The following is a 16,588-nucleotide window of genomic DNA, read 5'->3' on the forward strand; positions in this document are numbered from 1 at the left end:
ACCTTTACACAGTTAAAACCATCTTCACCAAACAAGGACACTCCACCAGAGAAGTAGATTGCCTCACTGAATGGGCCACCCAAACACCCAGAAAAAACTTGCTGGTCTCCTTTGCCAAGGGTATTCTCCTTGAGGCCTGTTCAGCTGATTCAGGGACCATTACACACAAGCGTAAGCTCACACCTAGGGCTAGTCTACCCTAGAAGCACTACACTGGTGAAGCTGCCATAGCACATCTGGTGAAGACACTCTCAGGAGAGAGCTCTCCCATCAGCATAACTACTCCACCTTCACGAGAGGCATTAGCTACGTCAGCAAGAGATATTCTCCCGCTGATATAGCGCTATTCACACCAGTGAATATGTCGGTGTAACTTACGGCCCTCGGAGGGGTGGTTTATTCACACCCGAGTGCTGTAAATTCTGCTGAAGTAAGTGGCAGTGTAGACGTTGCTTAAGAGTATGTCTACACTGCAATTAGACACCCATGGGCCTGTGCCAGCTGACTCGGGCTCATGGTGCTCTGACCAAGGGACTGTTTAATTGTGGTGCAGACTTTTGGGCTCACACTGCAGCCTGAGCTCTGGGACCTTCCCATCTTGCAGGGTCCTAGAGCGTGGGCTCCTGTCTGAGCCTGAACATCCACACAGCAATTAAACAGTGTCTTAGTACGAGCCCCACGAGCCTGAGTCAGCTAGCACAGGCCAGTCATGGATTTTTAATTACAGTGTAGACATATCTAAGGGGCTCCAAGACTACTGCGAAATGGGCCCAATGTGCACTTTCAAATGAAAGATGACAGTATTTTCCCAGCTAGTTGTCCTCTCTGACTGGTTTTATAGTAGTTTGAATGGTGGTGTTAGTGGCATCTGACTGACCAGTTGTTACCAATGACCGAAAATTGGTCTGAACCTGATGCTGCAATTCAAAACAGAGAAGCCAGTAACTTGGAATATAATGTCAACTCCACCTTCCTGGGAACAGGCTGCATTACTATGTTTATCATCAATTTTTGACTACTAAAAGGAAGAAAAAGAAGGGAGCTGACCACAAGAGCATGGTACTCAATCAATATAGAATCACAGACTTTAAGGTCAGAAGCAGGGCTGGCTCCAGCTTTTTTGCCGCCCCAAGCGGCGAAGCGGGGAAGGGTGGGAAAAAGAGAGAGATAACTGCGATCGGCAGCACTTCAGCCACAGATCTATTGCGCAGCTTCATTCTTCGGCAGCGGGTCTTTCGCTCGGAGAGGCACTGAGGGACCTGCTGCCGAAGACCCGGACGCGCCGCCCCTTTCCATCGGCTGCCCCAAGCACCTGCTTTCTTCGCTGGTGCCTGGAGCCGGCCCTGGTCAGAAGGGACCATTATGATCATCTAGTTTGACCTCCTGCACAATGCAGGCCACAGAAGCTCACCCACCCACTCCTGTATAAAACCTGTGTCTGAGCCATTGAAGTCCTCAAATCATGGTTTAAAGACTTCAAGGTGCAGAGAATCTCTAGTTGTTAAAAATTTCATACAATTTCCAGGCATGCCCAAACGGCTTCAGCATTCAAGTGATCCAGGTAAGTTTCAATGGTAAAACAAAGTAAAATAATAATAATTAGGGCTGTCGATTAATCGCAGTAAACTCACGTGATTAACTCAAAAAAAAAGAGATCGCTATAAAAAAATTAATAGCGATTAATCTCAGTTTTAATCGCACTGTTAAATAGAATACAAATTGAAATTTATTAAATATTTTGGATGTTTTTCTACATTTTCATATATATTGTATTCTATGTTGTAATTGAAATCAAAGTGTATTGTTATTTTTATTACAAATATTTGCACTGTAAAAGGTAAACAAAAGAAATTCATCTCATACAAGAAATGTAGTGCAATCTCTTTGTCGTGAAAGTACAACTTACAAACGTAGGTTTTTTTGTTACATAACTGCACTCAAAAACAAAACAATGAAAACTTCAGAGCCTACAAATCCTCTCAGTCCTACTTCTTTTTCAGCCAATTGCTAAGACAAACAAGTTTGTTTACATTTATGGGAGATAATGCTGCCATCTTCTTATTTACAATGTCACCAGAAAGTGAGAACAGGCATTTGGCATGGCACTTTTGTAGCCGGCATTGCAAGGCATTTACGTGCCAGATATGCTAAACATTCGTATGCCCCTTCATGCTTTGCCACCATTCCAGGGGACATGCTTCCATGTTGATGAAGCTCGTAAAAAAAAAAAAAAAAAAAAAAGCATTAATTAAAATCTGTGACTGAACTCCTTGGGGGACAATTGTATGTCCCCTGCTCTGCCACATATTTCATGTTATAGCAGTCTCAGATGATGACCAAGCACATGTTGTTCATTGTAAGAACGTTTTCACTACAGATATCACAAAATGCAAAGAAGGTACCAATGTGAGATTTCTAAAAATAGCTACAGCACTCGACCCAAGATTTAAGAATCTGAAATGCCTTCCAAAATCTGAGAGGGATGAGGTAGGGAGCATGCTTTCAGAAGTTTTAAATGAGCAACACTCCATTGCGGAAACTACAGAACCCGAACCACCAAAAAAGAAAACTAACCTTTTGCTGGTGGCATCTGACTCAAATAATGAAAATTAACATACATTGGTCCACGCTATTTGGGATTGTTATAGAGCAGAACCCGTCATCAGCATGGATGCATGTCCCCTGGAATGGTGGTTGAAGCATGAAGGGACATATGAATCTTTAACGCATCTGACACATAAATATCTTGAGACACTGGCTACAACAGTGCCATGTGAACACCTGTTCTCACTTTCAGGTGACATTGTAAATAAGAAGCCAGCAGCATTATCTCCCATAAATGTAAACAAACTTGTTTGTCTTGGTGATTGGCTGAACAAAAAGTAGAACTGAGTGGACTTGTAGGCTCTAAAGTTTTACATTATTTTTGAATGCAGGTTTTTTTTGTACATAATTCTACATTTTTAAGTTCAACTTTCATGATGAAGAGATTGTATTACAGTACTTGGATGAGGTGAATTGAAAAATACTATTTCTTTTTTATAGCACAAATATTTGTAATAAAAGATAAATATAAAGTAAGCACTGTACACTTTGCAATTATTTTTTAAAAATTGTTATACAGCCCTAATTTAAACCTGCAAGAGACCCATGCCCCACACTGCAGAGGAAGACAAAAAACAAAACAAAACAGGGTCTCTGCCAACCAATCTAATCTGGGGCAAAAATCCTTCTCAACTCCAAATCTGGCCATCAGCTATACCCTGAGCATGTGAGCAAGACAGGCAGATACCTGGGAAAGAATTCTCTGTAGTGACTCAAATTCTTTCCCCATGTAGTGTCCCATCTCCAGCCATTGGGGATTGTTGCTACTGGCAGTTGCCGATGGGCCACATGCCATTGTAGGCAGTCCCGTCAAACCATCCCCTCGACATTACTACACACAAGTGACATAAGTGTTGCTGGTTTCATAGTTTTTCAATGAAAAATGTTTTTACTGCATTTAAAAGGTGCTATTTACACCTCAGCAACAATGAACAGTATTTCCTTGCCAGTAAAGGCATGAATTGGGGATAGTTTCCATCTTCTAAAATAAGCATTCTGAAAGGAGAAAATCCATTAGTTGACAAAGATTTTTAAATTTATTGGCCTCCTCTATAAATGAACTTGTGGTTCAGAGCTTACTACTAAGTTGTTTATACTGTTATTCACTAGGTTTATAGATGCAATAACACTTTGAAACTCAGTACTAATCTGAAGTGTTTAAAGATGAAATTGTAGAGTTCCATGTTTACTGTATCTTAACATGCTTAATTTACAAGAAAAAGTATAGTTCCTCCTTGCCCAGCAGTTAGCTTTGATAACTCAGCCTGGGATCTGAGGGTCAAGCATGGTTTTTTCTTGCTGATCCATCATCACTAGTAACAAAAGATTCTACAAGCCAGATTATGTCCTTAGTTACACTTCATCTTCAGGTTTTGCTATCAACAACACTACTGTGCACTGTGCACACTACTACTGCTTTCAGTTGATTTATACAGGGGCAACCGGTCGGAACATAGGGTTTGTCTTCACTGCAGTATTAACCTGAGTTATAACTTGAGCGTCACTACTAATTTGAGTCCCATCCTCATGCAAAAACCCTTCATTTGAGCATGACGGTGCTTTTACTTGAGTTGGTGGGCCCAGAGGGGTGGATAGGCAACAGCTCAAGTTAATACAACTCGTCAGCTGCTAACACAACCACTATACTGCATTCTGGGTAGCTTGAGTGTTATTTTGCAGCATGGCTACTCTCAGTTGAACTAGGCTAACTCAAGTTAACTCTGCAGTGAATATATGCCCTAAGTAAACAATTCAGTTGATATATAAGGAGGAACCTATTCTAGCTCTCTCCCTCTTCAAGTTGGTTCTGCAGTACTAATGGGAATAAAAAACAGTAAATTTATTTTTGTCAGTAAAGCAGATTGTCTTTCAATAGATCTGTTGAATAAGGAGGGAGCTAGCATTTTTATAGTCACTTTTTAGAATAGAACCACTCTCTAAATGAAATTCAACTGCATACCCAAACTTCTCATTAGATTTGGATGGTATGAGGCCAAAGACCAATGTATGCAAGTATTTGGTATGTCTATGGAGAAAGAGAACAATTAATCACATTAAATTAAGCAGAAAAGGGAATTTTTGAGAAATTGAGAAGAATCTCTCACTCACTCCAATTGTTATTAAGCAGAAGGCTAACATTTTTAAATCCATATAACCAATACAACCATCTCCACATGACCCTAAATGATACTGTTTTATCACGTATGCACCAAAACAAAAAACTTTGTACCTTAAGTTCTATATCTTTTGTCAGGAAAGGTTTCTCAGGTCCAGGATGGAATTTATGGTTGAGAGACAGACTCAAGAATACCTAATAGGCTGACATCCAGGACATTTGCCTGGGGACGGGAGACCCTGATCTGCCTGATTCAGACAAAGGACTTGAACCTGGGTCTTCCATACCATACCTCAGGTGAGTGCCCTCACCACCTGTTGGCTATTCTGGGGCCTCTCTCTTTTTTTCTGTGGTTTTTCCACACACAAAAACTTCTAAAGATCTTGGTTTTGTCCCAAAAGAGTTTCAAAGACAGGAAAACAGTTTCCTGTCCAGCTCTATACTGGTAGCTCTGTAATTGAAACACCGTCAGGTGTTTAAAAACTTTTTAGTTTAGTAAACTAATACGCCTGGAAAATTTTATAAACTAAAGAACTTTACAACTGTTTTTAACTGCTTGGTAATTAAGAAAAGATGCATGTCAGTGGACTTAAATGATTGGTGGACATGCCAGTCCTCTCAACACACAACAGCTGCTGCTTAAACGAACAGCCAAAAAGGAGGAGGAGAAGGAAGGATAAATGTAATCAAATCAGCCAGCAATGAAGTTCATCTACTTGTTCCCGCTGTTTCTGCTACATTTGTCTTTATCCCAGACTTAATTGTAACCGTGTTAGTTTAAATAATGAAGGTATACACTCATTAAGTTGCAAAAAAAATTATACTTGTGTTTTGACTCTCTCTGAACAAGCAAGTAGTATAAGGAATTGGACTATAGTTAAAGTCACTACACATTCCAACTTCTTACATAGCAAAATACAGTCACTTAACAACTGATAGGGATGGGACTAGACTTCAACAGATGCTTGAGTTTATATCTCACACCTAGATCCTTATAATAGGCCAAGTTCAATACCAAAACTGGTCATCCCACACTTCGGGAAAGCTCAAATTTGAGTCTAGATTTCAACCCCCAAAGTTTGGAAGTGTTCAGATCAGAGGGTTTTTTTTTGTACTCAACATTATAGACATATGCAGTTTGACTTGGGATACATATTTCAGATCCAGAATTTTGGTTCAGGCCCATCACCAATAACTGCACAATTCATGTGCTTTTGCTTATGTGTATTGAAAATAGTCTAGGAATATAGGAATTACCATATCATACAAATGAGATCATCTGATGAGAATGCCTGTCATACAAGAAGACTGGACTTGCTGACCCAGGAAGTCCTGTCCAGTCCTGTGTCCTTATCAGACCATCAGTCCACCTAGGAGAGCATTCTGGCTTCAACAATGACCAGTACTAGATGCTTCAGAGAAAAGTGCATATTTATTCAACAACACACCTATGGTGGAAGTTTCTTTCCAGCCTAAGACATTTATAGTTAGCTGAGGTCCTGAAGCATTTAATGTTCTGAGTCAAGGTTTAACAGGACATGGTTGAGTAGTTTAGGCCCAAATTTTAATATATAAGAAATTTGGAAAGTACACTTCTTTGACAAATGATTTCCCCCCTATACTTAGAACTACGCTGACACCATGTACAATGTTGGTACACACAAAAAACTAAACAAAACAAATCCATGTCAGCATATGGTCCATAAGAAATATGTGGGTGGGGGGAAAAAAAAAAACCACTTGGTGCCAACTGGAAAAGGACAAAACCAGCTGGGAAAGAAATGTTAGTCTCAAGCTGCTAGAGGAGTGTTACAAAACCAGTGGAGGAGTTAAAAAAAATTAAAGCAAGAGAAACTTACTTAACAGTCTCCCTCTAAAAATTATTTAAAACCTAATGTCCCATTACTTAACATCCCAGGCTCTAAAAGATTTTCTAGTTGGGAAATCTTTCAGCATGTTATTTCAGAGAATCTTCTGCAAGAAAGCGCATCTTCCCACATAATTTTACTTTGGTGGCAACAATTAAAGAAATCTTAAAGCATTCTATGAGCTGCACTGTTATATCAATTTATGAAGTACAGTATTTAAATATCACCTGTTTTGTCTCTCAATATTTTGTAGCTCTCTGTGGTCCCTTTTCAGGTGTTTGGTCAAAGATGTAAAATATTCCTTCAACAAATTCTGGAAGGGCTGTTGCTTCTCTGGGCTGATTATCTCACTAGGAGGAAAACTCAAGTTAAACTTCTCTGCAGCATTTTTAACCTTCCTTGGTACCAAACCAGCAATATCATCTCCACAGTGCCGGCAAAAGCTTATTACCACAGAAACATGAGCGTGGGTCTCCCGATCAGCGTTAATAATGTTTTTTAGCTGTTCATAGATTAAAGACAGACCTTCTTTATCAGTGAAAATCCCAACTATTGTCAATTCTGCAATGAAACGTAAGTCAGTTCTTAGTTTGGTAATGTTGGGAGTTTTCTCTTCTTTCCTTGCTTCAAAATGCTTTTTCCAAACCTGAAGAAGTGATGGAGCAAAATCAGCATAGCGCTGGTGAAACAGAGAACACAAGTGCACGGCACAGTTCACATCTGATATTTTCAGCTTTGCTTCAACAATAGAAGCTACAGCTTCTGCAATGTACTTGCTTAAATTGAGGCTATTAAAATCATGAGACAAGGAGTCCCTCTGTTGTTCTGTGATAGTTTTTAGCTTCTTAACAAAAGCAGTGTTCTTCTTCAGACTCGAGTCCAGCCTGCTAAAGAAATTCTCCTCAGGGCGGTTATCTGGTGCATTCTGGTTTTTGCTGCGGAGTTCCTTTCTTGCTTGATGGCGCTCCCAAGCTTCCTGATGGAGTTGATGTGCTTCCTCTTTCTCTCTAAAGAAAAAAAAAAAACGATAGTTATAACCTGGTAAGACCTCACTAATTTCTATTATAGATTACTGAATTTTGTAAACTGACAGGTAAATGAACCATTTCAAAACAAGGATAATGCACCGCAAGCTAATTGATCTCAATTGTAGTGCAGTTTAAATTTTTCCTGATACAGAACATTCATTAGTACATATAAAATAATATATTTTACTGATAATAAGGAAGTCCTAGTAACGCCAAGGCTTCACTAAATAGCACTCTTCTATTAAACCTTTTCTAAGAAAGTGCCATTTATGTATTTATTAAAATAAACATATTAGCAAGGCTCTATACAGAATTTTTTTTATCACAAAGCATTAACAAAGCATAAATACTACAATCCTTTTATTCAAGAAAGAAATACAATCAACTTTGGGACAGAACACAGCAGCTGTTAACAGAACACAGTAACACTACACACGTGTTCTAGATAAGAAGAATTCCAAATCCAACTGAAACTGCAAGGGCAATTTAAGTAGATAAAATGTATTCGCCCAGCCTGGAGTCTGACCAAGACAGACACATTAAAACCCTTACTCTTTAAAAAAGTGTCATGGTATCTTTAATGAACACAAATGGTCAGAATCTTGGTTTTGTTTACCTCCAACACCATAGTGTCTCTTAACACCATGCTATGGGCACTGACTTGGAGAGAAAACTAAATTAACACCACTTTCTGCTGTATCCTACCAATTATTCATGACTGCTGACTATTGGACAGCTTTAGAGATCACAGCCCATTTCCAGTGCTTAAAAGTTTACAGCAACAGCTTATAGTAAGGTTGGTCTTGTGACTGAAGTACCGGACTGAGACTCAAGCTGCCCAGCACCTATTCCTGGATGGATTTCATTGTGATCACGGGCTAGTCACTTGGCTTCTTTGTGCCTCTGTTTTCCCATCTGTAAAATGGGGATAACACTTCTGAACCTCAATGAGACTTTGTGATGCTTAATTCAGGCACATTTATACACCTCATGAGATCTCCAGACAGATGGCATTACCGAAATCCAATGTATAAGCCAAAGTGATAGTGGTTAGTATATACATACAACTACTGCATACTTTTAGCTTCTCACAAATAGCACTGAGCATATCACTTGACACTATCTATATCAGTGGCTCTCAAACTTTTTTACTGGTGACCCCTTTCACATAGCAAGCCTCTGAGTGCGACCCCCCTTAAAAATATATAAAAAAGTGTTTTTAATTTAACACCATTTTAAATGCTGGAGGCAAAGCGGGATTTGGGGTGGAGATTGACAGCTCACAACCCCCCATGTAATAACCTCATGACCCCCTGAGGGGTCCCAACCCCCAGTTTGAGAACCCCTGATCTATATTTACTAAACAATTATATAAATGTTTACCTTCTTATTCATAAAATTAAAAGAGTGACCCAATACTGCAGTCCTCACTTTGGCAAAACTCCCACTGACTTCAATGGGAATTTTGCCTGAGTAAGGACTACACTGTTAGGCACAGTTAAAACTTAAAACATAAATCTTACTTCAATTGTGCAGCTGCCTCCTCTTGCTGACGTTTTACTTCCTCTTCTTGTTTCTTTTTCTCTTCCTCTTCAAATTTCTTTTTTTCTTCATCCTCTTTCCTCTTCTGCTCTTCTTCAGCTTTTATCTTGTCCTCTTCTTTTTTCTTTCGCTCCTTGTCTTCTTTTTTCCGTTTATCCTCCTCCAGTTTTTTCTTTTTATCTTCAGGTGTCTTGAGAGTCTCTCTCTTCAGGCCAACCTTCACATCCTCCTTTGGTTTCTCTCTACTGCTCACTGATCGCCTTTCACTGAAGTCTTTTTCTTTGTTATTTAATGAAGATTCTTTTTCTTCCATACTGGCTGACTTTTTGCGCTCAGCTGGCATTATGTTACCCAGGCAAATCTGCAGAAGTACAGGAATACCACCATTATTACTGTATTCTCAATATACGAACAAACTAGTTTTCACTGTATCCTGACAGTCACTTAGAATAGTTGAGGTAAAGCTGCATGAGGATGAAATTCAATTAGAAAATTGCGTGAAGCTAAGCAAGCAACTTGGAGGATGATATTCAAAAGAACTACACTTCCACACTGTTCCCATGGTACTAAGATCATGATTAAGGAGAAAATGTGAGGACTGCACAAAACCCAAATGCCTATAATTCCTTTCAGCATATATTATGGCATTCTCTTCAACCTGAGCTGTGCAGTCAGATGACAGTTCAAAACTACCACAGCCTGCAGAAAACCTAATCTTTGCAGCAAAGCTAACACTCCAATTAAAAAAAAAAAAAAAAAGTTTCCTGACCAGAGCCAACTACCTACAAGCTTTAATTAAAAAAACTCAAAGAAAGGCTTTCCCAGAAATCTTTTTTCCCTCCACAATGAGCTGCAAAAAAATTTTTTTTACTGTTCATGCAGTTCAGCTTGAGGCTGCTGTTATGCTCAATGCTGTTATGCACTTTTGGATCCTGAAGTATCCAAACAGCCATAGTGGGATGTTTATAGACTGACAAAAACTACAGCCCCAATTCAGCAAATATTTATGTACATGCTTAGCTTTAGATCCAGATTTTTACAGGTATTCAGGAATAATTGTACTTAGTGTTGCAATACTTAACCGATTCGGGAACCTAAATCTCATTTTCAAAAGGCATTTAGAAGCCTAAAACCTATTGACAGTCAATGGGATTTAGGTTCCTAAGTCCCTAAAAGCCTTTTGAAAATGAGAGCCTTTAAAAATCTGAGCCTTAGTCCCATTGTGATTATTCAGGTGCTTAAAGTTAAGTATCAGGGGGTAGCCGTGTTAGTCTGTATCTACAAAAATAACAAGGAGTCTGGTGGCACCTTAAAAACTAACAGATTTATTTGGGCATAAGCTTTCGTGAGTAAAAACCTCACTTCTTCGGATGCATCCGAAGAAGTGAGGTTTTTACTCACGAAAGCTTATGCCCAAATAAATCTGTTAGTTTTTAAGGTGCCACCAGACTCCTTGTTATTTTTGTAGATACAGACTAACACGGCTACCCCCTGATACTTAACTTTAAGCACCTGAATAATCACAATGGGACTAAGGCTCAGATTTTTAAAGGCTCTCATTTTCAAAAGGCTTTTAGGGACTTAGGAACCTAAATCCCATTGACTGTCAATAGGTTTTAGGCTTCTAAATGCCTTTTGAAAATGAGATTTAGGTTCCCGAATCGGTTAAGTATTGCAACACTAAGTACAATTATTCCTGAATACCTGTAAAAATCTGGATCTAAAGCTAAGCATGTACATAAATATTTGCTGAATTGGGGCTGTAGTTTTTGTCAGTCTATAAACATCCCACTATGGCNGGGCATAAGCTTTCGTGAGTAAAAACCTCACTTCTTCGGATGCATCCGAAGAAGTGAGGTTTTTACTCACGAAAGCTTATGCCCAAATAAATCTGTTAGTCTTTAAGGTGCCACCAGACTCCTTGTTGTTCTTAAAGTTAAGCACATACATAAACATTTGCAGAATCAGGGGTGAAGGGAAAGGGCTTTTTAATACCCTCATTTCTAGTAAGTTATGTTTTTAAAATGCATTCTTTTTTCCCCAGAGCAAATTTTAAAACTTTTAAGTGACATTGCTGAATTTGAAATCTTCTAGGGGAAGGGAGGAAAGACATCTTTTGCTATGTTACTAATATCTACTTAAATTGTTAGAATGAAAAGTACTGAAAAGAAATTTCTTTTTGTTATTTCTTTTCATGTATTTTCTACATTTCAGTCATGCTGGACAACGAAAACCGACTAGTCAGATTAATTTGTTTCTCATTTTCTTAAAATGTTTGGGTAAAAAACAGAACAATGGGATATTTGCATGTCAACAGAAATAAAAATGTAGGAAAAATGTTTTCCAATATTGAAAAACTTTATTTTATGCATCCAACACCCACATTGTGGGCCTTTGCTATCTAACAGTGCCCTTTAATCCATGGGTTTTACCTGTTCTCAATGATACATATTTGAAAGGTATACATTTAAAAATAAAACACCACATTGAAGAAAATCCCTATTTCTAATTAAGTACTTTTCCCATTTTCTCCTAATTATATGGAAAAATTCTTCAATATTTTTCCCCAATTATAATTAGTCTTAATACTGTATTGAGCATAGGGAGTTTTCCATTAAAAATTTCCTAAAATGTTGGTCTGATTCTTATAAATAATTGTTTTAAACCAATCTATCTACAGAACAAAAAAATTCACCAAGGATAGCAACAGAAAATTCACCAAGTATAGCAACAATTTAAGGTTTTCCACGTTGTGCTCCTTACATGCAGTGTATGTCTTCACTGCAAGAAAAAGTGCTTTCTTAACTCAAGTTAACCACGGTAATATGATTTAAAATAGCAGTGAATACCAATTTACTTTTAACTCGGGTTAGCAGCGTGAGTTCATTCCCCGCTCCCACTTGTGGCACTAACTTGAGGCAAAAGTCAAGTTGCTATGTCCTCACTGCTAATTTAACCTAACTTAGCCAACCCGAGATAAAACCACACTTTTTTCCTCTTTTTATTTTTTTCCAGTGCAGACGTACCAATAATGGTGAGAGAGGTCAGTTACCATGGATGGCCCATTCAATACTTGGCCTCTCTGCTAACAGAAGTCCCAATGAGTGCCAACTGCGAAGGTTTGGAGGGAGAGGGTATTGATTTGTTTTCATTGGGAACAGGACAGAGGACAATTAATTTCACACAAGCTACATAGCTGCTGGCAGACAGTAACAACTTTGACTCCCTAATGACCTGATAAGTATTGAAAATATTGGCTAGCTACTGCTGAAAGACTCCACAGGACCAGAGCCCATCCCTGATCCCTTCAGCCATCCAATCCCCACTGTATTTTGACTTTTTGGTTTAATTAGAATTGACTTAAAATAGATTTTTTGTTAAGTCAGTACATTTAAAAAGCAACATACTAAAGGCCAGATCCTGCAACTGGATCCATGGACACTTAGCGGTCCAAGCTTACAAATGGCATATAATGGAGGCCATATCAATCCAAGAAAGCTACTCAATTTTTTTTTTTTTGGGGGGGGGGAGGGGGGGAGAAAAGGGGTTTAAAATTGAATGCTCTTCCATATTAAAGTCAGCTTAATGTCCCCACCAATGAGATTCAATCCATTTTAATATTCCACTGGATTCTCTTGAACAATTGTACTTGATAAAGTTGTGTTCTTCCTGATGACACCACTAAATAAAAAGCTTTGTTGGAAAAAAGTTAAAGGAAACATATCTATAAATTTAAAATGACCTTTGTTAAAATCATAGAATCATAGGACTGGAAGAGACTTTGAGAGGTCATCTAGTCCAGTCCCCTGCATTCATAGCAGGACTAAGTATTATCTACACTACCCCGGACAGTTATGTCTAATCTGCTCTTAAAAATCTCCAATGATGGAGATTCCACAACCTCCCTAGGCAATTTATGTTGTAATTTTAGCACAAAAAAGATTGCTGAAAGTTAGTAAACCTGGAGTTAAAGTTAAAAACAAACATCTGAAAGACAAGAAATTAAAAGTCTGTTAGGTCAAAAAAATAAATGCTGGAAAGACACTAGATATTTGTTAATACTCTAACACTGTGACCATTACCTTTGCTCGCCCACTAGCTGCTGCTTGAAAAAAAATTTAAGCATCCCCTGTTGCACATATAAATTACAGTAGCATTTTCTATTTATAAACAGTCATAATTTGCACCCACCCTGCTAGCTTACATCAAGATCAGGGAGAAATTCAGGACTGTCTTTTGCAAAGGAATGTCTCATCTTTGCAGGTATGCAGCCTGTATATTAAGGCTCATACTGAGAATTTTGATCTCTAATCTATAGCTGGCCAACACTGGATAAATGAACAGGATAAGGAAAGGTATACAATTCATAATGTAGTGAACAAAGACAAGGTCTAGTATAAAGCAACAGAGAGTCCTGTGGCACCTTTAAGTCTAATAGATGTATTGGAGCATAAGCTTTCGTGGTGAATGCCCACTTTGTCGGGTGCATGCCGATGAAGTTCTAGTATGGCTCACGAGGGCTATATGAAAAATGTGAGGTTTTGACCATACTATGTAAATGATAAAGAAACTGATATCCAACCACTCATTTGAGTACGTATTGGGGAAACAGGCATTAACAGTTTATAACCCAGTATATAGTAGAAACCTGTGGCTCATAACTAAAAGTTGAATACAAAAAGATGGGGGTAAAGAGAAAGATCAGAGTTAAGGAAGGTGTTGAAAACTTTACTGGGGTGCTCTGTAGTGACATATAGGGGTTTTGAACTTATAGCCTTGTAGTGTGATCACTTCCAAATGTTCGGTTTTGTTAAATATTGTACAACTTTCTAATGTTTTTAATTAATTTGTTTCCTCCCTTAACACAATCTTAAGTTTTGTTTGGGAATTTTCTTGATTTGTTTCTGAATTTTTATTTCTTTATAACAAGCCTGATATGTGAAAACTTGCTATAGTTGTACTCACAATAGTTCAGAGTACAAAGACTGTCAGTTCTAGGACATCTGGGGAACGTATAAGATACACAGGAGTCCAGCCCCAGCTTTTTTTTTAAATAGTACACAGACAATGCTTAGCAGAAAACACTTATAAAAAGCGATATAATCTTGAAGGACCCAAAGAGTTATACAAAATATATACACATAGCATAATTAATGCAGCCACCTTAAAAGTTGAAAGCTCAGCACCCACCCTTCTGTACTTAGTTTTTCTCCATCTGCAAAATGGGTATACAATAATAGTGGTGTTTTGATGCTTCATTAACTTATGTTTGTAAGCACTATGAAATCCAGGGATGAACGTCAATATATAAATGTAAAATACTAAAGACTAGATTTGGTGTTTGATTAGAAAAAATTTTTTTTTCCCCAAAACTCTCTGTGCTGGTATGGGAAGTTACATATTAGTCATATGAAGGTTCCCATTGCAAGTTCTTGTCCAGGTATTCTATAAAATGCTGGCTAAGCAAATTGAGGAATTATTTATATAAATTAGGCCCATTTTGATAAGATACTTAAAAATGCAAACTGCAAACTCTGACCAATATGATAAATATTCCATAACAGCTGTACAAATCGTCAGAGTTAAACAAGTTTCAAGAATAATCCAAATGAGCTGCATCAGTGAAACGCCACAATCACCCAGTCAAACCTAAACTCAAACCCACAAAACAAAACAAAAGAGATGGAGGGAGGGAAAATTCGTAATTAAACACAAGCACGAAAGAGGTGAGTTTGATCTAACGTTCGTGACTGAGTTTTACTTTCTATTCTGCCTACCTTATTAAAAAAAGTTTTTGCTGTCCTAATTTTACAGCTGGGCCTCCTTTGCTAGGGTGAACAAAAAAGAAAAGGCCTAAAAAACAGTCACTAGGTGGAAATAAAACATCTTTTCAAACAAAAGTAAACAACCAACCCTCTCACCTGCTCTAAATGTCACACACAAACCAATCCCCACCGATCATCATTGTTCAGCTGAGCACCCTCTCCTCTGTCTACCCCTTCAAATACCAAGCCTCCCCCCCTTCTACTTGCCCGCCTGGCACCTCACCTCTTCTCTCCCTCCACCTCCTCACCCCCTTAGCACGCCAAGCCCTTTTGCCCCCTGGCCTCATCTTACTCTCCTCGGCCCCACACTCCTCCCACCCCTTCCCCAACAGTTCCCCCCTCCCTTCCCCCAGGGGAAACCCCGGAAGACAACTTCCCCTCGCACATCCCGCCGCCCCCAGCGAGCTCCCTCCCGCTCACGGCCCCTCTCTGCCCTGTGACCTCTCCACGCCCACCAGGCCCTTCCCCACCCTCAACTCTCCCCACGCTGAAGCCCGATCTCCTCTTCTCTCCTCTCCCCGCCCTCAGGACCCTCCCCACCCCCGAGCCCCGGCCCCCTCCCCAGGTCCCACCCCGCCCCCCTAGCCGCTCTACTCCAGGTAGCCCCGCTCCCCTCCAGCCCTGCCCCGTCCCGGATGTCCCCGCAGGCCGCCCTCTCTCTGCCCCGGCCCCACTCCTAGGAGCCCCCCACCCCCAAAAGCCTGCCCCGCCCCGCCCCGCCCTGCCGCCGCGGCCCCTCTCCCCCGCCCTCAGGCCGGCGGGGGCGGTTACCTCTGCCCGGTGTAAACATCGGCTCGGACTCCTCTAGCCCCTACTCCACCACCAGCTTCTGCCCCCTCCCCTTGCCCGCAGAGGACCCCGGACTGCCCGTCGCGCCGCCTGCCTGGAAACACTCCGCCGAGGAGGGGCGGCTCAGCCCTCTCCTGGCTGCAGGGGGAGGAAGCGAGTAGAGCTCCGGTCTAGCCGCTCCGTCGCGCCCCCAACAGCTTCGTTGGCGAGTGGCGGCTGCAGACAGGTACGTATCAGGCAGCGCGGGGGGCAGCCCCGGCCTGGTGTGGGGTCCTTACGGCAGGCAGCGAGCCAGCTTGTGCTGCTCTGAGTCTGGTTACTAGGAGCAGGAGGTTGTGAAGGCGGAAGTAGCCAGTGGGGGTGGGGGACAGGTGTTGGGATCCGGCCTCCATCCTGCAGCGTAGGGAACACTGCTCCTCCGTAGCCCAGGGACACCAGCCCACCTGTGGCTCTAAGCAGTGATGTCACCATGTTATGACGTGACACATGACTTGTTTTGTGGGATGACATCACATTGCATCCTATAATGTCATAGCAACATGGGATGAGGTTGTGGTGTGGCCTGGTCTCCTATCATATGTCATGTGTGATGCCCTCTTGGTATGCTCATGTCACATCAAGCACACCGTGGGTGGCACAGTGCACTACGATTACATTCATGGCACACCTCAGTGACATCTGTGGAGCATGATGTGCCCTCACACTTCAAATGCACAACTACAGAACGGAGAATAACTGGCAGGGTAGTAGTACTGCTGAAAGGGATCTGCGGTTTTTAGCGGATCACAAATTCAATATGTCAACAATGTGATGCAG

The 16,588-nt window shown here is 40.4% G+C and overlaps 1 protein-coding gene across 1 annotated transcript in view; it reads right to left on the reverse strand.

Moving 5' to 3' along the window:
• UPF2 (UPF2 regulator of nonsense mediated mRNA decay) overlaps positions 1 to 15,837 on the reverse strand; it is a gene marked incomplete in the record, with an annotated part of 129,622 nt that extends 113,785 nt beyond the window's left edge. The window contains 3 exon segments of the mRNA XM_034764851.1: positions 6,816 to 7,595; positions 9,140 to 9,519; positions 15,755 to 15,837. Of these exon segments, the coding sequence (XP_034620742.1) occupies positions 6,816 to 7,595; positions 9,140 to 9,501 (1,142 nt within the window).
• Between the last annotated feature and the right edge of the window lie 751 nt (positions 15,838 to 16,588).

Source organism: Trachemys scripta, chromosome 1 (assembly GCF_013100865.1).
Source record: "Trachemys scripta elegans isolate TJP31775 chromosome 1, CAS_Tse_1.0, whole genome shotgun sequence".
Taxonomy (NCBI): domain Eukaryota; kingdom Metazoa; phylum Chordata; order Testudines; family Emydidae; genus Trachemys; species Trachemys scripta.